Source organism: Globicephala melas, chromosome 9 (genome assembly GCF_963455315.2).
Source record: "Globicephala melas chromosome 9, mGloMel1.2, whole genome shotgun sequence".
NCBI lineage: Eukaryota > Metazoa > Chordata > Mammalia > Artiodactyla > Delphinidae > Globicephala > Globicephala melas.
In genome coordinates this window covers 87295619-87323452 of record NC_083322.1, presented here as the reverse complement: position 1 = coordinate 87323452, position 27834 = coordinate 87295619, and the positions used below count along the sequence as shown (strand labels likewise).

Genomic DNA, 27834 nt, shown 5'->3' with positions numbered 1-27834 from the left:
TACTAATCAGGAGAATAGTGTTTTCTTAATTTCAACATTTTTAGTTGATGTCCTTTAACAACATATTTTTCACAACTGTTAAGTGTGATGTGGCTGTCAAACACTAGCAAGTTTATGCATGATAAAATTTTAAAGCAGTAATTTATTTTCATATGTTTTGTAACCTAAATTATGGTTACTAAAGAACGGTTGTAAAATTTTGTTCATGAAGGTCAGTTACAATAGATTCTTAGGTATCGTTGACAGACAAACCATTTCCAACTGCTTATCTTGTACTGGGAAAATAGATACTACTTAATGGCGGTTTTAATTTTATTTCAGAGTTTTTCTCTATTCATTCGCAACGCCATACAATTAATCCATACTTTAATCCTAGTCATAAAGAAAAGGCGCACACATTTTAGCGGCGGGGTGAATACTTAGTCGTGGTAGAGTAGAAAGAGCGCAGTGTTGAGAATCCCTCAGAGCCCGGTTCTAATCCCGGCGCTAAGGCTTCCGTGCCCCTGGACGCTGGCCGGCGGTGAGCAGCCCCGCCCCGCCTCCGACCCGCGTTCGATAGAAGCGATAGCACAGTGTCCCGTGTTGCTGCCTTAAATGACACCCTGAGTGCCACGAGCCTAGAGTGGGCCCTGAGCAGGCTTCTCATTTCAGCTTCCCCTTCAACCTCCTTTTCAGAGTTTGTTTCGGAGCGCTTGGGGTCCCGCCCACATGCATTTTCCAGTCGGGCTGCAGGGCCTCTCTCTCCTGCCCCCCAGCGGTTGGAGCTGGTCTCCGCCTGCTCTGTGATTGTGTCGTCCAGACAGCTGCTCTCACCACCACACCTTTGGAACTTGTAAGAAAGAGGCAGGTTAAAAATAACGTTCTTCTTTATTGTGGAAATTCTCAAACGTAAAGTCGTTTTGAAGGGATAATATAGGGAATTACTGCATTTCATCTATTTTAGCATTGTTGAGGAATGACTTACATTTTCTCTTAATTTGCTTTATTATATACATGTGTGATGTATATGCATTTTTCTTTGCTGCATTACCTAAAAAGAAGTTAAAACATCATGACATTTTACTTCCCAAATTCTCAGCAAACATCTAAGAAAAAGTGCATTCTCCTATTGTGTAACCATGATATCATTGTGTTACACGGAAGAAACTGCATTATTCGGTAACGTCATCTAAAATTCCTTTCTTATTTAAATTTACCTAATTGTCTTAAGAAATGACTTTTACACGTTTTTTTCCTTTTTAAATTTAGGACAATTAGCATATACCCATTACATTGATTAGTATGTTTCTTTAATCCTTTTACTTTTTTTTTTTTTTTTTTTTTTTTGGCCTCACTACACAGCTTGCAGGATCTTAGTTCCCTGACCAGGGGTTGAACCCAGACCACAGCTGGGAAAAAACGCCGAGTCCTAACCATTGGACCACCAGGGAAGTCCCATTCCCATCTTTGGTTAGATTTATTCCTAAGTGTGTGTGTGTGTGTGTGTACACACAGATTTTTTTTTTAACTTTAATTAATTTATTTATTTTGGCTGCACCAAGTCTTAATTGTGGCACACAGGATCTTTAGTTGTGGCATTCAATTTCTTAGTTGCAGCATGTGGGATCTAGTTCCCTGACCAAGGATCGAACCCGGGCCTCCTGCATTGGGAGCGTGTGGAGTCTTAGCCACTGGACCACCAGGGAAGTTCCCTAAGGGGGTGTGTGTGTGTGTGTGTGTGTGTGTATTTTATATATATATATTTTATATATATATATTTTATATACATTATATATATATATTTTTTGCTGTGCTGGGTCTTTGTTGCTGTGTGCGGGCTTTCTCTAGTTGCAGTGAGCAGGGGCTGCGCTTTGTTGTGGTGCATGGGCTCAGTGCCGTGGTTTCTGTTGTGGAGCACGGGCTCTAGGTACACAGGCTTCAGTAATTTTGGCACGCGGGCTCAGTAGTTGTGGCTCACGGGCTCTAGAGCGCAGGCTCAGTAGTTGTGGCCCACGGGCTTAGGTGCTCCGTGGCATGTGGGATCTTCCCAGACCAGGGCTCGAACTGTGTTCCCTGCATTGGCAGGCAGATTCTTAACCACTGCGCCACCAGGGAAATCCCTAAGTCTGTTTTTAAGATTTCAGTTTCACATTGTTTATTGCTGGTATGTAGAAATACAATTGATTATTATATCTTGAGCTTATATCCTGCTACTCTCTTCACTCGTTAGTTTTAGTAGCTTTTTTGCAGCTTCCTTAAGCTTTTTCATGTAGACAATCAGGTTGTCTATGAAAAGAGGTATGTTACTGAGTGCAAGTTCATGTCCCCGACACACAGTGAGGCCAGTCAAGCAGAAACGTCGAGTTTGAGAAACCTTTCAAGTAGAGAAAGGTTTATTGCAGGGCTGAGCAAGGAGAACGGGTGGCTCAAGCTCAAAAAACCCCCAAACTCCCTGAGAAATTTCAGCAATGCATTTTTTTAAGGAAAGGTAAGGAAGGGGCATCCCAGGGTATGTGATCAGCTCATGCACAGTTCTCTGATGGGTTGATGATGATCACTCCTTAGGCGGCAGAAAGTCTGGAGGCTACCTGCTCATGATCATCAGGTGGTTAATTTCTAACGTTTGTTGGTGGTTTTAGCATCTGAAAAACTCAGGAAGTATGCATGAGATACTATTATCTGGTACTTCAGAGAGGAGCTGCTGCAGAGGATGTGGGGGAGGGGTCTGTCTTGGGACGGCCCCATAGGCTTCTGCTCGGCTGTGGATAGTTCTTACTTTCCAGTCTGGGTACCTTTTTATTTATTTATTTTGTCTGATTGTGCTGACTAGAGCTTCCAGGCCAGTGTTGAATAGAAGTAGGGAGAGCAGGCATACTTACCTTGTTCCTGATCTTAGGTGGAGGAAGCATTCAGTCTTTCACCATTAGGACTGATGTTACCTGTAGATTTTTCATAGGTGTTCTTCTAGTCCTGCTTTGTTGAGAATTTTCATTGGGAATGCATGTTGGATATCGTGAAATGTTTTCTGTATGTTTGTTGATCTGCTATATAGTTTTTCTTTTTTTTACTGTTAATTATGGTGAATTACATCTGTTGATTTTTTAATGTTAAACAAGTTTTCATTCTTGGAATAGACCCCACTTGGTCATGATGTATTATCGTTTTTATATGTTGTTTAATTTGAAACATCACCATCAGAGGGCTAAGAAACTAGGGTCAGTGAAAGAAAATGTTACCTAATATTTTTTGCTAGAAAATAGAGACTTTGCTGAAAATTCTTCCAGACTGTTGTCTGTGAGAGAGTTCTGAACTTTCAATTTACTGTTCAAATTGAACCTGTTTTTTGCTCAGCAAGGAAAAGGGAGTCATCTTTATCTTGGCCAACAATTCCCCCAAAACAGCTAAGAAGGATAGTTTCAGAATTGTCTTCTTTGAAGCCTTATAAACGGTATAGGTAGAGCTTTAGTTTTAGTTTTTTTGGGTGTGCTTGGGAGATAGGAGTCAGAGTGAACTTAAAAACTGCTTAACAATCCATTCTTGCTCTCATGTGTTTGTAATCCAATCTAACATTTACTTTTTAAGAATAAAAGGAAAACTTTGGGGACTTCCCTAGCAGTACAGTGGTTGGGATTCTGCACTTTCACTGCCGAGGGCGTGGGTTCAATCCCTAGTCGGGGAGCTAAGATCTTGTAAGAGTTGTGGCACAGCCAAATTAAAAAAAGAAAAAGAAGAAAACTTTTAAGTGATAAATGCATGATTTTTATATTAAATAGTATAAGTAGTGAGGTACAATTGTATCAACCAAAGCCCTAAGTCAAGGTAGTCCTCAACTGCTGGACCCTAACTGGTTCTCTGCTTGATGCCATCAGCAGGGTCCTTCTGTGGCACTGCTGTTGTCCTGTGCTTCTGTACTGACTGATGGTGAAGAAGCGGAAGGAGGGGGCCTTGTCTAGTCTTTGGCTGGTCTTAGGATTCCTTTTGTGTGGACAGTGTTGTGGGCCACAGGGTATCCTCTGCTAATAGCCATCGTGGCATGTGTTGTTTGCTAAGTTGAGGGAATTGGAGAAGAGTATCCGTTTTCTCTTAATTCCCTGGATGTTGAAGCGGTTGGTGTGGTCTGCCTTGGGGAGATGTGCTCCGCTCTCTGGTAGCCTGAGTGTTAGTTACTGTTCTTTGAGAAGAGATTGAAAAATGTTCGGAAAGACTGTCATTTCCTGTAGAAATCTGGGGGTTAGGATGTGACAATATGTGGACTGCAGATTTGAAATTGTGTACGTCAGATTTTCAAAATAAAAATTAGGATGTGTTTGGGACTTCCCTGGCAGTCCAGTGGTTAAGACTCCACACGTCCAATGCAGGGGGCATGGGTTCAATCCCTGGTCTGGGAAATAAGATCCTGTATGCTGCGCGGCAAGGCCAAAAAAAAAAAAAAAAAAAGCCAACTTAGGATATGTTTAGTGCTTTCAGTTGTTTTTATATTTGTGTTTAAGTTTTACTTTTATGCACCTCTTGTTAGTTGGCCTATTTTCTGGCACAGTATTCTCAGTGTGAGGGCTCTTGAAATAACTGGACTAAGTAATTTCTTTTGTTCAACTTCAGTCCCGTTGAGAAAAGGAAGGGCTGTTCTTATGCTGTGATTACACTGGAAATAGTGCTTGTCTATCTTAGGTCACATGTACACACTCTGGCTGTTCAAGAATTCAAATCTGAAACATAAAATAGCGGTAGAGGTTTCTTCTCTTTATGCATAATTAAATTAGTTTTAAATTTAGAAACCTTCATGTTAGCAATAATATGCAATTAAGTGGTAAGTAGCTTTCAATTAAACTATCAAGTGTTCCTGTTTAGTAAGACCAGGAAATGGTCTTCTGGGTATTAAAAATGGAGTGCATTTCTTACTGGTGCACAGAGTGTGGTGGTCTTTGGAGTCAGACCCAGTTTGCAGCCCTGAACTGACTACTTACTATCTCTGAGACTTTTGCCCACTTCAGCAGTGTAGAAATAATAACACATGTTGTAAGAAACAGTAGACCTGAGTGTTTCCTAAATACTTTGTGCTGTGAAATGTGGCTAATTCCTTGAAGAAATGGTTTTGTGAGCAGACCTGTCTGGAATTTGTAGCATCCTGTTTTCTTGGAGGTTCCCACTGTGTGTTAAGACACTGGGCTCTGAGAACCACTTTGGTCAAGAAATCTGCTTGCTTTGGTCAGCTAAGCATTTCCCAGGCAGAACTTCTCCCTTCTTCCTTCCCCGCCCCTGCTCCCTCCCCGTGTGGGAAGTCTGCAGCATGTTTCAGTTTACTTTTGTTTCATGGATCCTGGTTTTGAAAAGAAAGTGCTTAGCACAGTATCCCGAATTTTACTTGAATAATGGTAGATTTCTTTTCGTCCTTTTCATTGTTAATTTGAATGATTTAAACACTGTTGTGAACTCAGAGCCCACTCTATTTTTGGTTTAGCCTTGTATGTAAGTAATAAGCCATTTTCTCTTCCAGTTTTATTGAGATGGAATTGACTTAAGCACTGTGTGAGTTTAAGCAGTACAGCCTAACGACTTGACATCTATATATTGAGAAATGATTACCACAATAAGTTTAGTTAACACCCATTCATTCATTTAATAATTTGCTATATTTTATTCCTAATTTACTATTTCAGTTATGTCTTTTGCCCAAATTGTTGTTACAGACCTTGATATTAAAATCCAGGAAAAGCAAGTGTGGTATGAGAGTAAGAATCATAGAAAGTTAGTATCTGGTCAAATTCCTGCTTTACTAATTCAACACAGTTTAAATATTCATCAGCATTCATAATACTTCTTGAACTGCTACTCCTGGCCCTCTGTTAGATATAGTGGAGGATGTGATTTAGATGCTTCCTGCTTTGAGCCTCTCAACACTAGGCACGAAACATCCATGTCTTTCTTGAGTGATTTGTAAGAATTCTGCAGATGTAAAAAGTGAGAACATTTTTGCAATAAATAGAGCAGTAGATGTTAAAGAATGAAATGTAGAAAAGTATTTTTTTAAGGAAATAATTGGAAGAGATATAGAACGAATAAAGTAAAATAGAAATAAAAAGAATAAAAGAGTAATTTTATATCCAGAGATGTTTGCTGCTAACATCTTATCTTCCCAGACTTTTCCTTGTGTGTTTCACAAAAAATGGTATCATATTACGCATGCTACTTTGTACCCTGCTTATTTTGTTGATGATGTCAAGTGAAGGTCTTTTAGATGCCTGTGAAGCGTCCTTACCTCCCCAAAAGTCAACCTTAACACTGGGTGCTCTCTCTTGCTCTCCAACCTGTTTCCTGGCAGGAGCTTTAGGCTGAGGAAGAGTGGTGAGAGCAGTAAGTTCTTTTGGTGGGTAAAGTGTCATATATTATATAATTCCTTGTTGGCTATGCATAAACTCTTGGTGTATGCGCAACTCTGCAGAGTCCACATCCTTTGTTTCGGTGAGTTGTGTTATACTGACCCCGAAAGATTTGCATTTAACTTGTTGCTTAGAAGAAAAAAGATTGTTTAGAAATGTCAAGAGCTAGAATGTACATATTATGTACAGCTAGACTTACAGATAAAACCTCCAGTTATTGTTACAGCGTGCTGGGTGGTTCATTGCTTTTCTAAGTTAAATTAAAAAAAAAAAGCCTAAAAGAAAGACATAGGGGGCATTTTTCTCTTGATGAAAGGTAGTCTTGAAAAAATGTTGTATTATTAAACATGTTTTTAAATCTGATTTTATTATTTAGAGTTTTGTTTAATGGTATCAGGAACTGACAAGGAAGAACGAGTTTCCATTGCTAGTTTTCTGAAATTTAATTTTTTTCTTTCTTTCTTTTAAATAATAAAAGGTGGCTATCATCCAGTGAAAATTGGAGACCTCTTCAATGGCCGGTATCATGTTATTAGGAAGCTAGGATGGGGACACTTCTCTACTGTCTGGCTGTGCTGGGATATGCAGTAAGTGTTCCTTGTCATTCGTGCTTTTGAGTCCTGGTCTGGTTCAAAACATCTTTATTTTACAACAAGCTAAGGTTGAGGAGCACACCTGCTTCTGTTGTGGCATGTAAAGCGCACAGCACAGGCCTGCCCCACCCCACACTTGCCCCTCTCACTTTGAAGTTCATTTGCCTGTCATCTTTAAATATTAATTTTCTTCTGCCTTTATATCTGAGGCTTATTCATTGTAATTGCGCTACACTCGGGTCATATTGTTTTTCTAGTAATTCATCCATACCAGAAAAATATTCAAATATAAAATAATAATGTTTAGGCCTTTCCAGTCAGTGGGTTTCAACTCTTTTTGAAAGCCATGACCCATAATATGAAACTGCATCCTTAGAGTACACGTACACATGTGTAGTGTGTGTGTGAATTGAAACAAAAGTGTTATAATACTTGATCTTAACCATATGTGATGAACTCTGACATCTATCTAGTCGACTTGATTTTTATGAGGACAAAACAAAAACACAAAGCAAAGAAGAGATTGATACATGAACCCACTGCTTTACTGTAACCCCACAATTTGAAAAGTACTATTTTAAAGGAAAGCTTATTGAAAGTCGCTATTTATTGGAGTTTATTAGAGTTCATTATGATGTCTAGTTTATTAGTCTAGTTTATTAGAGTTATTATAAATGATCACTTCTGTTAAAATTTTTTTAAATGCATTTTTTTTTTAAGGGGAAAAAGATTTGTTGCAATGAAAGTTGTAAAAAGTGCCCAGCATTATACAGAGACAGCCTTGGATGAAATAAAATTGCTCAAATGTGTAAGTACTACAAAAATGTGAATGATATCAGAAAGGTTAATGATGAAATTTCACGGAGGGATTTTTCTGGGTTTTACTAAATTAATTGAATTTATTATTTGTAAGTTCAAATACTGAATCTTTTATTTTTTACAACATTTATTAAACAGTTTTGGTTGGTACAATGGAAATGACTTTCAGTCTTAAACACTTCTGTTCTTGAATTCATTTTTCTCTCCATAGGTTCGAGAAAGTGATCCCACTGACCCAAATAAAGACATGGTGGTACAGCTAATCGATGACTTCAAAATTTCAGGCATGAATGGAATACGTATCCTTTCTGATGGTTCTGTTGCTTCCTAATGGCTGAATTATACTCTAGTTTTTCTTTTTACTTTTAAAAAGTGGAAATATTTTAAGCCCTATACACTTGTGTTTGCTGATTCACTCTCCACATGCAGGCTCTATCTAGCGTCTTCGTGTTATATGATTCTTGAAAGATGAAAGTTTCTTAGTTATAAGGTGAATTGTTCCTTTTGCTTTTTGAATAGGGAGGCCTTAGTTCTGATTCTGGAAAAGAAGTGTGTCCTACAAGTGGAGCAAGGGCATCTCACGACCTCCCTTTCTCTTTTGAGGATGTCAGTTTTAATTGGGCTGCTGTTATATTGTTTGCATGCTTAGTAGTTTTGGGGGAGGGAGGGCTCAGGAGGAAGTGAATGGGGGTAGTGTGGAAGGAGCTCTTATCTTTACCCTCCTCCTGCCCAGGGCATTGGTAAAGGACAGCCCCAGGGGTCGCAGTGACAGCAGAATAACGTGTAGCTCAGAGCTTTTGGCAGAAGCGGAGAGAAGAGATAATGCCTTTAGTTTCCAGAATGCTGTTTCCATATTTTAGTATTGGATCCTCTGAGATAGCCCTGTGTGGGCCTGATCTAAGCAATACCTTCATTCCCCAAGGTTCAGGAATACCGAACTGTGTATTCATTATCTTGTGACTGGTGAGTGCCGGGTGTGCGTCAAGAGCCAGGCTCTTCTCCTCCTTCCTGATCTTTTATTCTTTCCTTTATCATGTTTGGAACAGATCCAGCATTTTGATATTTGACCTGTTCAAGCTCCAGAACCTGAGGACAAAGCCTTCTCCCAGCTTACACCCCAGAATGACAGCCTGTTTCTGCATCTACTAAGACTTAATCCCATAGGGAAGCACTTTCTTCACACCCTATGTATTTGTGGAGGTTTTTATATTTCTTCTAGAGATCAGATTTGAGGATACTAGCAAGTTCTGGTGACTGCTGATGTTACCTCACCCTTTGCCTCAAGATCCTTTCTGCTAGCTGCAAAGTACATTTTCCCCTCTTGATCGATAGAAAGATAGAGCTGGTCCTTCTCTGCGCCTGGTCTCCAAGTGAGCCTGTTTGTTTATGTGCAGGCAGGGTAGCCCTTCCTCCTGCATCAGATCTGGGAGGCAGTTCTTAAGACAGCTGACAGAGGGTTTCTTTGGAGAAAACACCTGATTTGTAGGTAAATGGAGGGATTTTTTTTGATATATATTGAATACGTTCCAGTGGCTATTTCTACTGTTAAGTAGTCCAGATTTGTCAATGCTTTGAGAACACTCAGGTCATAATTTAGAAGCCATGGGCTTCGGCTCTATGCCTGCTACTAACTTTAGACCTTAGTTGCCATTTTTTTAATGAGCTTGGGAAATAGTAAGGAACTTCTAGCTTTAGATCATCTATGCCTAAGTCTGTAGCACATACGCTGTCCAGTGTCATAGAAATATTTTTCTTATTTTTATTAAAGATATTTAAAGCAATAGTTATTATGATGATGTGGTAGATCCAGATATTGTAAAAAATATTAACTCATCTGACCTTCTTATAGGCCTGTATGTAGGTCTCCAGGGCTGAACAAAATATTCTCAGAGGGTTTCAGAGCCATTTAAAATCTTTCTGTATGAATGACATGAATATATTTATATGAGGGGATTTGGTGGCTCACAGTTCTGGAGGGTCAGTGGTTGACTAGAATTTCTATTAAAAAACAAAACAAAACAAAACCCAGATTCCTGAGATTTCATTATTATAGGTTGGTCTTAATGGCCATGCCATGTCTTGTGATCATACATCCTTAAAAACTTAAAAATTGATCTACTGACCCAGTGAAAGATACTGTTGAAGGAAAAGATTAAATGTCTTCACTGTGTTTGGTAAATTTCTGTTTTATAAAGTGTTTTATGTGATGTATAGGATAGAAATTTAGGTAGGCAGGCAGGACACTTAAGGCGGGAGAGTTCTCTATTCTTTTCCTCATCAGTTTCTGTGAGGTTTCAGTCCTGCTCATTTTCGTTAAGGCTGATTGTCAGAAGAAGTGTGCTTGAGAGCGTGGGTAAGTGTGGGGTTGAGTCATGACTCTGCCAACTTTGGGTGGTGTCAGGCAGGAGGGTTCTTTAAACTCCCCGAGGTTTACTCTCCTCATTCCTTATGTTGTTATGAGTACACATTAAATCATGTATGGCACATGGTAGGTACTTAGTATATGTTAGATCTTTCTATTTAGGTGAGGAACAGCAAATGACCACTTCTGGTATTATTGATAGTATTGAAGTTGTATTTTATAAAGAAGTAATTGTTTTGCCAAGGGCCACAATGATGCTGCTTTTAGTAATTCCGTCACTGCAGGAAATGTATCCAGAAATGATCCTTAACCCTGTCCCAGATGTCTGCATGGTCTTTGAAGTGCTTGGCCACCATCTCCTCAAGTGGATCATAAAATCCAACTACCAAGGCCTCCCAGTACGTTGTGTGAAGAGCATTATTCGACAGGTGAGGCTTATGACGGCAGCCCCCAGCTCCCAATACCTAACTGGCTAGCCTTTCAACACGAATTCCTGTCTTAAAAAAAGACAAACAAAAAAAAGCATGCACGGGCTTCCCTGGTGGCGCAGTGGTTGAGAGTCCGCCTGCCGATGCAGGGGACACGGGTTCGTGCCCCGGTCCGGGAAGATCCCACATGCCGCGGAGCGGCTGGGTCTGTGAGCCATGGCCGCTAAGCCTGCGCGTCCAGAGCCTGTGCTCTGCAACGAGAGAGGCCACAACAGTGAGAGGCCCGCGTACCGCAAAAAAACCAAAACCAAAACAAAACAAAAGAAGCATGCGCACATATATATCTCTCTCTCCAGTTTTAGAAATAAATACATATATTACAGTGCATAACATTTTGAACTTATTAAATCAATTTTGTATTTAGTTAATGATAAGCCATTCTGTCTTGTAAAGGGAGTAATATGTAAATGTCAAGCATATATTTCTTTTGGCATATGGATCTTTTTTCAGGTAAGTGATACAGTAAAATGAAAAATTGTTTTATCCAGTATCATTACTACGAAATGTCCCACTTAGTTCCTTAGAAAATAATACAGAAAAAAACATATAATGTATTGTTGTGTTTATTTGCTATTTCTAAGTATTTGGATGAAGGATAAATGGAAGGTAATTTAAGGAATGTTTAAGTTATATATGGAGTATTGTATTTGTACTTCGTTCAATTGCCTTGACAATAGAAAACCTTCCGTTAGTGTGTGGTTCAGTGTTGATGCTGCAGCAGATATTTATAGAATGGAAGTACACACATATGGAAGATTTCCTTCTAATTAGAAATGTTTACCAGATTCAGTTTTCTGCATGGAACATACCAGTCTTTGACTCATTGCCCTTAGAGCCTAAATTAGGAGAATTGCAGATACGCTTTATTCTGGATTACCTATTCTGATATAATGGATAATTACCATGCATATTTCTGCAGAGTAAGTAATATCAGGGAGGTTGCTTGGTTTGCTTGAGAAGAGGACTAATTGGTTTGGAGCCCATTCCTTGTCCCCAGGCCCAGAGCTTGAGGTAGACCTGCCTGGGGGTTCTAGACCTGAAATACAGACCTTGATCCATAATTCTTTTTTTTTTTTTTAATATTTATGTATTTATTTGGCTGCATTGGGTCTTATCTGCGGCACGCAGGATCTTTTGATGCGGCGAGCAGGCTTCTCTAGTTGTGGCATGTGAACTCATAGTTGAACCACTGGAATAGAGGAAAGTGTAATGAGTACACTTAAATCTTGGCAATAGACTTAATTTCACATTCTAACTTTGGCACTTACTACTTTGTGACCCTGATCAAATTACTTAACTTCTGTAACCCTGTGTCCGCATTTGTCACATCAGGATGATAATGCATAATTTGTGGCTTTATTGTGCAGATGAGTTTGGAGGGACTGCTGATAAAGCTTTCAGCATGGTGACCAGCACAGAGTAGCCATCCTGTCTCCTCAGCTGCATACTCTGAGCACCGGGAGTCCCAGATCACGTATTGTAGGTTTCACATCTCTTTGTAGCTTCCTTCAGGTCGTAGGAAGTCAAGAAACGTTTCTGAGAGGTTAGCTTTCCCTAAATGAAAGAAGAAATGTATGTTCCTCTTATTCTTACTGTACAAAGTGGCTGACCTTTCTGTGATCTGAAGGGTTTGTAGATAAAGGTTCCCACTTATTTTTGAAAAGTCGCAGCACAGTTGAATCACTTGCTTTTCCAGGGTTTCCTATACACTGTTATCAATCTTTTGATCAGTTCTTAACTCTCCTTGTTTCGCCCTGGTGACCTTGTGCAGGGTCAGGAAGGGCCATCCTCTGGTTTCTGGTGATCGTGGTGAAGACACTCCTTGCCTCCTCCAGGCTGCTTCTGTGGCCTCAGGCGTGGGGTGTATTTGCCCCCCAGCTTTCATTTCTTTTTCTTTTAAAATCAGCTTTATTGAAGTCTATTTTATGTTTAGCTTTTATTTCTAAAGCCGAAAGAAGAAAAAGGGTGCTGTGTTGTCAGTGTTTGTTATTTGTGGTGCATTCAAGGTGTGCCACAGGTGATGGGGTTTTAAAATGCTATTGCTGTTCTTTATATTTTTTTAATTAATTAACTTATTTATTTTTGGCTGCATTGGGTCTTCGTTGCTGCGCACAGGCTTTCTCTAGTTGGGCGAGCGGGGGCTACTCTTCGTTGCAGTGCATGGGCTTCTCATTGCAGTGGCTTCTCTTGTTGTGGAGCACGGGCTCTAGGCATGCAGACTTCAGTAGTTGTGGCACGAGGGCTCAGTAGTTGTGGCAGTGGGCTCAGTAGTTGTGGCTCATGGGCTCTAGAGCGCAGGCTCAGTAGTTGTGGTGCACGGGCTTAGTTGCTCTGTGACATGTGGGATCTTCCCAGACCAGGGCTCGAACCCGTGTCCCCTGCATTGGCAGGCGGATTCTTAACCACTGCGCCACCAGGGAAGTCCGTGTTGCTGTTCTTTAAACGTGGCTTTTATTTTCTTCTGTACTCGAAAGGGTAGCCGATATTTTACTTTTTAAAACCTTATGGTTGAATTCATTGCCTTGTCCAGAAACCTTGTGAAGAAGTGGCTGCTTGCCGTTAAATGAAGCTTGGTAAGGGCAAGGCTCTGAATTTGGTGACTTTTCTACGATATGTAGGTACAGCGTGTAGCTCTGGATTTTTGAGTTATCATTAACTCTTTCTGTTATCATGCTTGTCACTAACATTTATTATGCTCTTTCAGGCATTCACAGTTTTATGTGCTTCCTTTGTATTATGCTGTCTATTCCTCACCACAGCTTTGTGAGGCCAGAGGCGTTCTTACCTTCACTCTGAGGAAGGTGTTAAAAGTTTTCCACAGGCCCCCAGTTACTGTGGGGAATCAAGACTGGAATACAGGTGGTGCAGTCCGGAATCCATGCTCTTGACTGCCGGGTAGTGTGCAATGTCTGCATGGGAACACTGGGGAGCATTTTAAATGACAGCATGTCTTGTGAAGAGGATGCATTCATGTCTCTGTTTGTGGAAATGGTTTACTTCTACGTTTGTCTACGTTTAGTATTTATTTACCATTTAAATGATCTCACTGGTCCTTTTGTCAATGAATGCATTATGATCAAGCCAGTATTGTTCAATTTTAGAATAGAAAATTAATTTTAAGTTGGTAAACATTTTTATGTTCTTGGATTTGATCAGTGTGTGGTAGTACATATGATTCTGTACTAACTTGGAATTCTCCTCCTCAAAATGTTGGGTATGCAGCTCAGAAATTCGGGGAAGTCGCTCCTTCAAGGGAGTTGAGCCCCTTTCCCAGCTCATTCCTCTGTGCTTCCTCAGCGCTGGGCGCAGTGTTTTATCTTTCATCCTGACGATGTTCACGAGTGAAGTACAGCTGCTGAATTTTCTCATTAGTTCTCACTAGTCAGAGTTAGAAAGAAGAAGGAGCAGAGGGCGATTTCGGGACAGAGCGGATGAGGACAGTGTCCCCTGGCTCTAGTCCTCTGTGAGTGAGGCAGGTATTCGCCACACTTCTCCATTCAGTCTGGCATGTGCTCGTCTGAGCAGCTTGTAGCATTTACCTCCTGTCTGTCCTAGCGAGGAAGAGAGATCCGGTGGGTGCCTTCACTTTCCAGTAGCAAAGCTTCTGGCTTGAGGAGAGCCCTCTGCTGTCTCGCTCCACGCCTGGAAGCATCAGTGTCTCGGAGCAGTGCTGCCTGTCTGGTTCCCCACCCCCACCCCCCCGGCGCTGCGTCACAAGGCCTTGCCCCGTCTGCTCGCCCTGTGTCCTTTGTTAAGGTGCCCATGTTGTGACCAGAGTCAGGAGACACTGTGGACAGTTGCTGTCCTTGTGTTCCTCTGTGCATTTTAGAATTTGGGAGGAAGCTCACTCTGGGTGGCCAGCAGGCCAGGGAGACACCTTCAAGTGAAACCTCCACATTAATTATTCCCAACTGCCTCCTTTTATGTCTGCGACAGGACCTATTTCTAGCACGCCGAGGTGGAGAAGAGCCAGTTTATGTTGTTAACACCATAACAGACAGTCTCTGACATGGTTCATAGGTGCCTAGAAGAAACGTTAGAGACTGTGCTGACCAAGCCCTTGTTTTCTGGCTGAATTTGAGGTCAGGGAAGGGGAGCCATAGCTAGTCAGTTCCTGAACCAGAGCACGGTCTCCTGGCTCCCAGCCCGGACTCTGCCTCCAGGTCTGCACTGCTGCTGACTCACATGCAGAAAACTGGCCCCGCCCCGGGGTGTGATCTCCGTCCCCTAAGTGGGATGCAGCCCCGTCAGGGACCCCTCTGTGGCTATGCTGATCGCCGACTCCTGGTCAAGCGGATGGCAGCCCAGGGTCTTTGCAGCCTGTGCTGCCTCCTGCTGGTGAGGCTAAGTATGGTTTGTAGGCAAGAGAGACATACTGTGATAAGACAAGTGAGGCAACAGAGGTCTATCCTGGGGCATGAAGCTTGCTTGATTCATTGATTGTTTTTTTTTCACGATCATAATTATTCAGTGTAAATGGTTGTAAGATTGCCCATCATTATTGTTGGATTCTGGATTCTGGGGTGCTTAATTGCTTTAACTTCACTGGCTGTGAACAAAAATACTGTTTTTGAAAATAAACCATTCTTCTTATAGCTAAAGATTTTTTTAAAAATATATTAGTCTAGAATTAAAAGGATCAGAGTTTTATCAGGTAGAGCCCATTCGTATTATAGATGGGGGAAATGAGACCCAGAGAAATTTAATAAGTGACTTAGAAATTTAATAAGTTATGGTTATTAAGTCAGTATCAATACAAGTCTTCTGACTTAGTTCATTTCTACCATTTAGTTTGAATTTCCTGTGAGCTAGACCGTGTATTTGTGAGTTTTCCATACATTATTTCTAATTCTTACCATATTTCTGTCTAATGGATATGTTCCCCCTTTTATAGATATGAAAATGGAAGCTCAGGCAGCTTAAGTACCTTGCCTAGGGAATGAGTGATTGAGCAGTAATACAGGGGTGGTCTGAGTCCCAAGGTCGTGATTTAACAGTGCGCCATGCTGTCTCTTAAGTGTTTCCTTTAAGATTTGTGTTATCTTAATTGACTTAATTTATCCCGGTGATAGTTTGTTCCTTATGTTCATTGTCAGACACAAGCTGTGCTTCTTGAGGAAGGTTAACCCAGTTGAGTGCAACAGCCAGTATTAAAAATCTGGAACCTTAAATTCTTACTGAAGACACTTTGCTCCTCTCAAGTGCCTCATTGTCCTTGGAATTCATTTAACACCTTTGGATACTGGATCAGGTTAACTCTTATCTGAGTAGCTTCTCACACAGTAAAACAACCTAAGAACTATGAAAGAACTGAGGTGGAAAGTTAGGAGCAACTTGTGCGTGGGTGGTGGTGAAAAGATATTTTTGGAAAGATGCTGACATTTTAACTTTGAGTTAATATATGATGATTGAAATGAAGTTTCAGTTGGAATAATTTAAAACAGTTTAAAGTTTCTAAAAACTCTTAATTCCTTTTACTCCCGCAGGCTGGAAGTCATCAGTGTACCTGTCCATTAATTTCTTGTACTTCTCATAATTTCTCTTGTTATTCAGATATAAAAACTCCACATGATATTTCAGTTTGTTGAGAGAAGATACGTGAATGCCAGTGAATAACATACAGGCTCGTTGGATTGTGTTCCATTCATGATTATAACCTTATTCTCTATGGAAATATATAATGATCTCTTTCTTCCTATTGGTTCTTTGACATTTTAAACATAATTTAAATATATTCTAATGGAAGTATTATCTAAAACATTCAATATTAATTCTAAGGTAAAAAGTCAAGGCCCAGTGGAGACAGGGAACTTCTATTGCTATGTGTCAGACATCTAGAAGGGTGTATGGTCTGTTACAGGAGCTCAACTGTTGTTCAGTCAGTGAAGTCATGTAAAAGTATTTCCAAGGAAAAGTTTTTTTAGATATGTGTGGGGATTTTCATCTTGTTTAAGAGATAGGTCTCCCTTTCATTTTCTTCTGAAACCTCTTTCCCTTGACTTACTAATGTTTTGTTGTCTGTTAAGATTGTTTAGCCAGGAACTCAAGGTAGACAGGAGCATTGGGTTTTTGGCTGAGAACTTGTCAGAGCTGATTGATATTATATATCTTCTGCTTGTCTTTTTCTCACTTCCTTGTCTAGTGTCGTCAAGGCCCCTAAATGACTTAAAATGTTTGAATGAGGATGTTTATCAAATGTTAATGTTTATTGAGCTTGTAGAGTTTCTGATGTATGGGAACATGAACTGTATTTTTTAAATATTTTTTTTCCTTATGGAAAGAATTGCAACAATTCCCCTCTAATGGAAATAATTCCAGAAAAACTTGGCCCTGCATTTAGGTCACCATACTCTGTAATTTTTGTGATATATATGATATGTAAATGATATATATAACAAGTACATGAGTATCTTGGCGTAGCATTTTCTTTTAGTTCAGTGCTGTAGTGTTGCCTGGATACCAGGGCTATTTAATCCTCCTTTCCTGCAGTATTAAAAATGTACACACATCATTAGCCATTATGGGAATGCAGATCAATGAGATACACACTTCACACCCAGTAGGGTGACTAAAATAAAAAGACAAGTATTGGCCATGATGAAAAAATTGGAATCCTCGCACGTTGCTGATTGGAGTGCAACATGGTGCAGCCATAGTATAAAACAGTTTGGCAGCTCACTGAAAGGCTAAATACAGAGCTACCGTATGACCCAACGACTGCACTCCTAGGCATATACCCAAGAAAAATAAAAAACATATGTCCACACAAAAACTTGTACATGAATGTTCATAGCAGTATTATTTATAATAGCCATAAAATGGAAACAACTCAGATATTCATCAAGTGAACGAAATGTGGTATTTTCAATGGAATATTATTTGGCATTTAAAGAAATGCGGTATTGATACATGCTACCCTTGGATGAACCTTGAAAGTACTGTGCCAGTTACAAAAGACCACTCTGTATCATTCCACTTATATAAAATGTCCAGACCCAGCAAAGTAGATTAGCGGTTGCCTAGGGCTGGAGGAGTTGGGAGGAGAGGGGGAGTGACAGCTAATGGGTGTACAGTGTTTTCGTCTTTGTGTGATGAAAATGTTCTAAATTAGATAGTGGTGAGGGCTGTACATCTAGAAACCATTGAATGGTACCTTTAAAAGGGTGAATTGTGTGACATGTAAATTATACCTCACTGAAGTTGTTATTTAAAAGAGTATATGTATAGATGCGTTTGCTTCCATGAGCATAAATTATCTCCAGGATGATACACGTTGCTTGCTTCTGGGAAAGAGCTGGGATCCTCTGGGGGCCGGGGTGGGAGGAAGATTTTTACTAAAACCCTTTGTATCCATTGTATTTTGTACCTTGTAATGATTTTAACTATTTTACAAACAAATGTTAAATAATAAATGTATTAATAAGTCATCTCCTCTCTTGATTTCACGTGATCAGGTCCTTCAGGGGTTAGATTATCTACACAGTAAGTGCAAGATCATTCATACTGACATAAAGCCGGAAAACATCTTGATGTGCGTGGACGATGCATATGTGAGAAGGATGGCAGCCGAGGCCACCGAGTGGCAGAAAGCGGGCGCTCCTCCTCCTTCGGGGTCTGCAGGTGAGGGCTGAGCCAGCTTTGTTTCAGTCTGTGCGGGGCATTGAGAGCCTGCCAGGTTGTACACTGGGGGCAGTTGAGTCAGATGTGTATGTATTAGGGGCTTTTGTAAGAGCCTGATGACTAGAAGCAGCTAGACCTTTTTCTTAAGCAGGAAGATGCCCCAGTTAAGTTATACTTTAATGTTTGAATTACTTTGTCCTCCCTTAAAAGGTCATTGAATTCTTACCTGCTGCTTCATCTCCTTGGAACACTGTCCTGTGTTGCCCACTTCTCTGCAGAGGACTGTCTCTTATAGCAAGAGGTCTCATGTAGCCGACGTTCAGTCTTCAGAGTGCTTCCTTGACTCCAGTGAGCACAGCTACATCAATCTGAGTCTAGCTGATGGATTTAGAATTAGTTTCAAAAGACTTCAGGGTGGGAGAAGACCAGCTGACTTGAGTATTGGTGTATGTAGTTTAATTTCTGGTTTTCGCAGTGTCGTGGTGGCAGTGAAGTGTGGACGGTGCTTTCACCCTCTCTTCACGTGCTGTCTGCCCTAGTTAGTTGTCAGGCAGGCACGAGGACTGCAGGGCAAAAGCCCTCTGTCTGCCTGGGGCTCTTGGGACATGCACCACTTCTGAATCTCGTTTTCTAACATCAGGGTGTTTTTTAGATCACGGAACCATAGTCTATCAAGCTTCTGACACTGGCCAAGTCTGTTCATGTGATTTCTAGAATATTTGCTGCAGTATTGGACTTAACTTTAGTTGTATAAACTTGTGAAATAGTTTTCAAACATAGTTGTGTAAGTGAATTGTTCATTTCATTGTCTTTAAACAAATTTGGTTGGATGACTCTTCTCCATTTTCTTATCAGTCAGTGCTTTGGGATTGTCTGTTTTTGAAATGAATGCGTATTTAATTTTAGATAAGTAAGAGAAATGACTCCATATGAACCACTATGGCTTTGCCTTTTAAGAGCCAATCATTTGTTTGAGTTGGATAAACTTTAGGTCTCTCTGATTCAGAAGTTTTAATATTCAACAGTTGTTGAAGTTGCATAGCCATTAAAAGACAGTAGTTATTTCATTTTACAGTTCAGATTACCTATATAAAGATAAGTATCTATTTCGCTCTAAATGTTCATTTTATTTTGTTTTGTTCTAGTGAGTACTGCTCCACAGCAAAAACCTGTAAGTACCTACACATATACTTATATTCACCTCCATGTCAAAAGTGACTATTCGTTATTGAACTTTTCGAATTGTAACATTAGTTTTTGTTTCTTTCTGCAACAATTTTTCATTAAGGATTGTTCGGGGGAATTGGTTGTGCATTTTTTTGTTCCTTTCTCAATCACAGATGTTGTAATGTACTTTAATATAAAAGACAGTCATGTCTATAAATGCAGGGTATCCTTGATTATGTAAGACAATGTTTTGATAAGGTGAAGTGATTTTTGGAGTTGGGGGATAATTAGAGCTGTCCCAAATGCTGTCTTTGTTTTCCTCATGCACTTTCTGGAGTGCTCTTGGCTGAGTCTGGTAAAATGTGAGGTTGTAGAGATAGGGTTTTACGAGTGATTGTTCCAAAAACACTTTATATTATTTCTGATCTGCCTCTAAGTTACCTGTTTTTCTGAAGCTGCTGTTGTGATTTTTTTACTTCCAGGTAGTAGTTAAATATGAAAGAGTATTATCTTTGTGGTCCTGTCAGAATGCTGAGTGTGAGCAAATGAAACAAGCTGTTTGGAATTAAATCCTACCCCAGCGGAGCTAAACCTGGCTTGGTTCCAGTCGAGCATAGAATATATATATATATATATATATATATATATATATATATGTATGTCTTGAGTTGATGGGTCATCTACAAGTTTTAAAAGATCTTTATGAACCAAAAGCTTTTGGAAGGAAATGTGCAGAACTTCAGAGTGCTGCAGCCCTCAGTTTGGAATGGAAGTCTGAGTAGGAGAGGGAGACGTAAGAATTATTCCACCTGGCCTGCTGAGTTCTGCTGTGGCTTGAGCAGCTTGTTTTGATTATTGACTCTGTGAAAGACTGGAGGCTCTCGTTGCCAGTACTTTCCAAGTCAGCTCGCCATGAGTGGAGGCAGACTGAAGCCATGGCTTCTTCTTTTTTCCCTTTACTTCATGTGCTCATTTTTTAGAGTTCCTGCAGTCTTGGCTGTTGATAACGGCTCAGTGTGTGAGACCCAAACGCAGACAGTGCTGTTGACCAACAATGAATGAAATACACCTGATTTGGCAGGCAGTTGAGTAAGACAGTTAAGGAGAAGGGGACATTGTTACTTTATAGACAGGCAGCAGCAAATAAAACTTGCAAGAGGTGCTTCTTGTTTAAAGGCAAGAGTATCTTATCTCAGCATATTTAGTTCTTCTTAGAGTTTAAAGGGGAAAGACTTGCTGCATTTAAGCTATATCCCTCTAAGACCAAGACCTGGTAGTAGTCCCGTTACGTGATATTAGCACTGGTTTCTTTTTTTCTGGTTTTGCTGTAACCCTAACCATGATGTGGATCTCATGTCTGGGCATGTGATTTTAATTGAATGCGACCTGAGAAAAACAGCCTGTGTTGGTATTTGCCATGCTGCCAGCACTTACGCTGTTGCATGGTGCTTTAAAAAGAAGCAAACTGACCTGTGGTATTTTCTTAACATGTTGTAGATAGGAAAAATATCTAAAAACAAAAAGAAAAAACTGAAAAAGAAGCAGAAAAGGCAGGCTGAGTTATTGGAAAAGCGCCTGCAGGAAATAGAAGAATTGGAGCGAGAAGCTGAAAGGAAAATAATAGAAGAAAACGTCACATCAGCTGTACCTTCCAATGAGCAAGATGATGAATACCACCCAGAGGTGAAACTAAAAACAGCAGGATTAGAGGAGGCAGCCGAGGGTGAGACTGCGAATAACAACGGTCAGTGGAATCTGGAGACAGGGCTGCATAGGAGCCCAGGAGCTCCCACAGTAGGGACCCGCCCGGTCACCACGCAGGGTGACTTGGTGCTGCGCTGATGCTTCAGACAGGAGGGTGGTTTCTCTCCAAGGCCTTGTTGGAGAGCGTGGGGAGTTGTTTGGTACTTGCTTTGTAAAATGTGTGCCAGAAGTATGTTAATATTTCAAAATAGTTTTTTTTTTTTTAATGTCAAATGTCTGAGAAACACCGTGTCTTTATCATGCTAACGATTGTCCTTCATTTTGTAATTAAGCTTTTACTTAATGGTAGTGTACCCTCAGACTTTTTCTGAAGATTATAGAGGAGAGGGTAGAAATGGAAGTACAGCTCCATTTATGCCCATTTTCCCAAAGAGCTAACTTTTTCTAATAAGAGTAGGCCAGTTATTTAATAAATGAAAGATAAGATTTAGAGTACCTAAAGATTTTACCCTGAGAGCCAAGAGGTGTCTGCTCTGTAGCACATGAAATTAGCACATTCGAATTTGTCTCTTGTTGGAGGAGATGAGTGCCTACTGCACTCTGTTACGGAGAGAGACAAGTTCTCATTCTTACCCTTCAACTTTTTAAGGCGAAGCTGAGGACCAGGAGGAGAAAGAAGACACTGAGAAAGAAAACACCGAGAAAGACGAAGACGATGTTGAGCAGGAACTCGCGAATGTAGACCCTACTTGGATGGAATCACCCAAAACCAATGGCCATATTGAGAATGGCCCATTCTTACTGGAACAGCAGCTGGACGATGAAGACGATGATGAGGAAGATTGCCCAAATCCCGAGGAATATAACCTCGATGAGCCAAATGCAGAAAGCGATTACACATATAGCAGCTCCTACGAACAATTCAATGGTGAATTGCCAAATGGACGACATAAAATTCCTGAGTCCCAGTTTCCAGAGTTTTCCACATCGTTGTTCTCTGGGCCCTTAGAACCTGTGGCTTGTGGCTCTGCACTTTCTGAGGGATCCCCGCTTACCGAGCATGAGGAAAGCAGTCCATCCCATGACAGAAGCAGGACGGTTTCAGCCTCCAGCACTGGGGATTTGCCAAAAAGTAAGTGTCCCTTCCCATCAGGTGTCTGCTTTCAGTGGTCCAAGTGTCATACCCTTGACACATGCTGTGAAGGGAATTGGCTGGAGATGGTAAAGCCGTGTATGTATGCGTTAACCATTTTCATTTTATTACTTCTGTACTCATGAATAAGTTAATGTAATTTTAAATGTATTCTGTGCCACTAGGCTCTCTCTTTCTCTTTGCATATCAGGTCCCATTTCTGAGTGTTTTCCCTTCTTCCTGTCTTTAGCTAGTGATCATACATTTGCAGAAACCTTCCAAACCTAGCATCTCACCCCTGTAGCTTTTTAGCATGTGTAGTTTAATTCACAGTTTGTACTTCCACCTGACAGTGTTATATTTAGTTTTTGGTTTTTTGTTTTGTTTCGTTTCTATGCAAGGAATAATGTGCCTGCTCTTTATTTGTAGTGAGGAGGAAGTGTCTTACTTTATTTTGATAGCTGTTCTTGATTATAAGACTCTTCTTTTGACATTTTAAAGGAAGCGGTGTGGGTTTAAATGTGATGATGATGTATATATATCAAAACCTGATTTTGAGGGTGAGTGCCACATGACAGATCTCCGCCTGTGGCATGCTAGGGGACTTCAGTAGGCAAACCCTGGGTGTCACACACAGTTGGTCTCCATTCTGGCCCACAGTGGAAGAGCTCAGAAACCTCCTCTGCTCCCTCTGCTGGCAAGAATGTTAACACATGGTGAGTCAGTTGATGAGCCGGCCCTGCAAATAGCTCAAGATGTTCTGCAGCCCCTTTGATTCCAGTAGCTGAGAGACCTGCAATGCCTTCTCTGTTACTCATTGGCCACAGCTAGTCATCCTAAGGATATATATAATTTTTAACTGGACAGACACATTCTGCTCCTGTTTACCTTTACCCTGACCAGAGGGTTTGAAGGTGCTTAATGAAATGCCTTCACGAGGAATGTAGCCTCATCTGAGGAAAAAGCCACCTCTGTGTCTCCTTTACTCTCATTCTGCTCCCATATTACTGCTGACACTTTTGGTTACCGAGCGCATGTGTGTAGGGGTGTCTCCCCACCTAAACAGTTCTCCGGCAACAGCTCGGTGTCTTGCAATTGAAGTGAGGTCTGACACTACTTGGAGAGAGTGTCAGATCCCAGGGTTAAGGGCTCAGTCTCACAAGACTGTGTCGGTCTCCCCCTGCACTCCCCCCACATCCATCCCAAGTCCATGTTGTCACCTGTGCTTCTGAACAATCGGCTGTAAATCAGAGGTTCCTGTGACGCTGCCCTGGGGCTGGATTAATTTGTTAGAGCAGCGCACGGAACTCAGGAAAACAGTGTACTTGCTAGACAATCAGTTTATCAAACAAGGATGTAAGTCAGGAACATCCAGATGGAAGGGGTGTGTAGGGCATGGTGGATGGGAAAGGAGGGAGGCTTTCTCGCTCTTGCTAGAGACACCACCCTTCCTGCAGTCTCTCACGCATTCCTTCATATCGTGGGCTCATGGATTTTTTTTTTCTCTTTAATTAACACATCGAATTGTGTGTTATCGTTTACAGCTTTTTTTTGAATGCCAGGATTATCCCACATTTGGTCTGTGTGAGCCGCCTCAGGTTGGCTCTTAAGTCCTTTTGACAGAACCCCGTTATTCCTCAGGTGCCCCCTTGCTCTTCTAGAACCATGTGCCCAGGTTCATACTTTCCCTGCCCCAGGCTGGAGTCGGCCATGTCTCCAAGTAATTTTTGCTATTGATATTTTTAAAATGCTTTTTATAATGTACATAATATATAGGAACAGTAATATGTGAAGTTCATAAACATGCACATATTGAAATGAGTGGTCAAACATCTCTTACTGGTGGAGTAAACAGTGAAGAGGTTTAGTAATCTCAAGTGTAGCGGAGTCTCTTCCCCATTTATTTTTGAGACATAATAACAAGTGTCTGTGTGAACGTGGCATGCTTGCTCATGCTTCTGTGCCTTTGCTGACGCCTTCCCTCCTGCTTGGAGTGCTTCCTCCTGTGTGTTTGGGCACACCTCTTTTCTTCTGTTGGGTCCTCACTGTGTTCCCTGGCAGATCCCAGTTCTTGTTCCCCTCTTTTCCTGCTGGTCACACTTTTCTTCACTGTGTGTTAGTTGTTCGTTTCCACTGTCTTCCTCTTCACTAGGATGTAAATGCTTTGAGAGTGCTGTGTATTTCCGTCTTTGTATCCTCAGCATCTGACTCAGTGCTAAGATAAGCATTTATTGAATAATGAACCAACAAATCAGTGATACCTGACTATATTCTTCCGTTCTTCCCGTTCTCCCACCTTTGCCCATTCACAGTCGGAATTTTACTTTGTCCAAAACACATTCTGTCCCCAGCACCCTGGCTGTTGCGTGAATATTGCATCAGGGAGAAATAGGAGGTCTGTTTTTTTCATTGATCCTAGTCTCTTACCAAGCTGACCTTTTCGTTGATCCAGTCATTTATTTGGAGGCCCTCGGCTTGGGTTTGCAGCCTGGTCTTTGGATAACTTACGTGGACAGCCTCCCGCAGGGGAGGTGTTTTGTTTCCTACATGGAAGGGGTATGGTCTAGAGACTGGAAGTTGGCCACCAGATACTACGAGAACATGAGGCGAGAGAAACATCCTTCCCTGAGTTTGTGTAGATCCTTGTCGTTATAGCAGAATGGATACATTAGGAAATAGTAGAGGAAAAGCTGGGGCCACAATGAGAAGATTGAGAAAGAACTTACATGCCAGGCTAAGGATGTGAACTTCTCCCTGGAGTAGTTTTGTAGCCATTGAAGGTTGAGAAGAGGAGGGTTCCTCTTGGGTTATTATTGCTGGAGCCGTAGCACGTATCTGGGCTCAGCACATCTGAAGCACAAAGGCCTGGGAGCAGGGTGGTACATGCAAGGTGTATGTTGAATCCTTTCCCCCTCGCCTAGTAGTGACCATGTCAGTGGCGGTGCTTGGCTAGGCTGCTGGAACATGACTCCACACTCTTCTCACTCCACTGTTGCTCCTAGTCTGTTCCCCAAGGAACAGTCCCGAGAGAGCCTTTTTTTTTTTTTTTTTTTTTTTTTTTTAGCGGTACGCGGGCCTCTCACTGTTGCGGCCTCTCCCGTTGTGGAGCACAGGCTCCGGACGCGCAGGCTCAGTGGCCATGGCTCACGGGCCCAGCCGCTCCGCAGCATGTGGGATCCTCCCGGACCGGGGCACGAACCCGTGTCCCCCGCATTGGCAGGCGGACTCTCAACCACTGCGCCACCAGGGAAGCCCCCCGAGAGAGCTTTTGAAAGCACATTCCACCCCCCCCACCGTGTAGCATAACCCGCAGAGGCGTCATTGTCCAAAGCTTACAGCCCTGTACTGTCCGTCCCGGCCGCGCTCTTTCTGGTATCGTTCCCCACCCGCCTCTATGTCCCCTGCTCATTCTGCCCCTCCCACACTGTCTTCTTTCTGAGCTTTCTCAAGGTTGCAAGCTTGTTTCTGCCTCTTGGCGCTTTCCACTTGCTGTCCTCTCTGCCCAGAGCTTCTCTCCTCTGTGCCTCCCTTTGTTCAGGCCTCTCCTCAAAGGTCACTTTCTCAGAAGAGACGCCGTCTGCACACCCGCCCGTGGCCAAACACCCTCATCAGTAGCCGTCTCCTTCCTCGGCTGTGTTTTTCTTCTTAGCATGTAGAGCTACTTGACATGATGTGTGACTCATCCATTTTATTTATCACCCGTATTCCCAGCAAGTGCATGAGTTTCCTAACTTGGGATGTGGTGGCGGAACCTTGTATGTCTTGTTGATTCACTTCCCAGTGCCAGGGCAACGTCTGGCACATAGAGGGCACTCAGTAAATACTCACAGTACCTATTTGTGAACAACTAGGTCAGGTTTGGGCATTAAGTCTCCTAGTTCTGCTCTTTCTTTGGGCTGGTACTGAATCTCCTGCATATAAAGAGGGTACTCATGCCTTCCTTGTAAGGATGTTTTAAACATAAAAGTGTCAGTGTGGGGCTGCTTCATCACTGAGGCCCCACCGGCTGCCATTTTCCTGGTTCCTAGGATCACCTCAGATGGAGTGAGTACAGTGTCACCCAGAGACCAGGTTATCAGAATGACTTCAGGACTCCAGCCCTTCCTGAAGTGAAGTCTTCCCGCCTCTCTCTTCCCACTTTTCATTCCCTCCTTGGTAGAAGCAGAGAGCAGGGAAGAGCTGTGATAGTTGCATGATAGTGCCTGAATCACGGGAGGTGATCTGATTTCTGGGCAAAGCAAAACTCGTACGACTGCACAGCAAGTGTGGCTGTCCCTGTGTTTAAACGGGCCTTTTTGAGTGTTGTACTCAGGTAACCTTTTACAGATTACCTAGAGCAGGAAACTAGCACGCTGGGAAAAGAAGTGCAAGCGGATTCTCTTTTACGTCCTTTGCGTTCTTAACACAGTTAAAATTTTGAGGTAAATTCCCTAGTATCATCTGGAATGCATCGTGCGCCTGGTAACCACGCACAGACACAAGCTAGGAGAATAACAGCATGTCACCAGAGACTTGGTCTAGTGCTCGTAAGTGAGGGATATTAAATACAAAGAAACTATACAGGTGGCCCCTGAATTAACCATGGTTCGATTGTACGATGGTGTGGAAGCGAAACGCACTCTGTAGAAGCTGTGCTTCACATCTTGAATTGTGATCTTTTCCCGGGCTAGCGATACACTGCACGATCCCACCTTGTGATGCTGGGCAGCCACGCGATCACACGAGTGGACAGCTGGCACAGGTACCACCACTCTGTGCCCAGACAGCCCTTCTGTCTTTCACTTTCAGTACAGGATGCAGTAAATTACATGAGATATTCAACACAGTTTATTATGAAGTAGGCTTTGTGTTCGTTGTTTTTTTGCCCAACTGTGGGCTAACATAAGTGTCCTGAGTGATGTTGAAGTTACTAGGCTCAGCTATGACGTGTGGTAGGTGATGTGTAATTAAATGCATTTTGAACTTATGATATTTTCAACTTGAGATGGGTTTTTTGGGACATAACCCCCATCGTAAGTCGAGGAGGATCTGTACTGGAGGTGTGTGATGTTGTGTTTTTAAGGTGTTTTTCCTCTAGCTGAAGTGACTCGTGTGTGATGTCTTTAGAACAACGACTGGAGGAGGGTGGCGGTTTCAGATCCCCTCTTTCCACTCAAGCACCCTTGACGGCAGCTCACTCAGTCAGAACCTGCCGCTTCATCCTCTTCTCTTGCCAGGCCTTTGATCTCAGTGGTTTGCAGTGCTGGAAGCCACGGCTTGGCCTCCCATCCTCTCTGTGCCGCGGGGGCTTTGGCTGGTCCCTCACTGGCCGTTTAGAAGCCCTGGCCTCAGAGGGTGGTCTGGCTGGTGGCAGGCAGGAGGGAGCCTCTGGATCTGGCCAGCCAGGCGCTGTCGTAGCTCTCCTGTGTTTGGTCTTTTTTTCATTTGTATTTTTTGGCGGAGGAGGGGTGGTCCCTTCCTCTTCCTCCTTTACTGGGAACTGAGCCTCAGAGTTTAAGTCATTTGCCAGAGTCTTGTAACTTACAGACGTAGAAACAGATTTGAATCCAGTTCTGCAAACCTCACATTCCATTTTCTTGCCCACCGAGTCTTC

General features: G+C 42.0%; 1 protein-coding gene across 6 annotated transcripts in view; it reads left to right on the top strand.

The window, feature by feature from the left end:
• Positions 1 to 27834, top strand: part of SRPK2 (SRSF protein kinase 2) — a 224586-nt gene that overhangs the window by 176330 nt on the left and 20422 nt on the right. For 5 of the 6 annotated variants that reach the window (XM_030834364.2, XM_030834361.2, XM_030834366.2 and 2 more), the window contains 8 exons: positions 6835 to 6943; positions 7670 to 7757; positions 7980 to 8067; positions 10452 to 10558; positions 18073 to 18238; positions 19384 to 19409; positions 20903 to 21149; positions 21759 to 22241. In XM_030834364.2, the coding sequence (XP_030690224.1) occupies positions 6835 to 6943; positions 7670 to 7757; positions 7980 to 8067; positions 10452 to 10558; positions 18073 to 18238; positions 19384 to 19409; positions 20903 to 21149; positions 21759 to 22241 (1314 nt within the window). The remainder of the gene's footprint in view (positions 1 to 6834; positions 6944 to 7669; positions 7758 to 7979; positions 8068 to 10451; positions 10559 to 18072; positions 18239 to 19383; positions 19410 to 20902; positions 21150 to 21758; positions 22242 to 27834) is intronic. The other variant, XM_060304794.1, reaches the window with a different exon arrangement.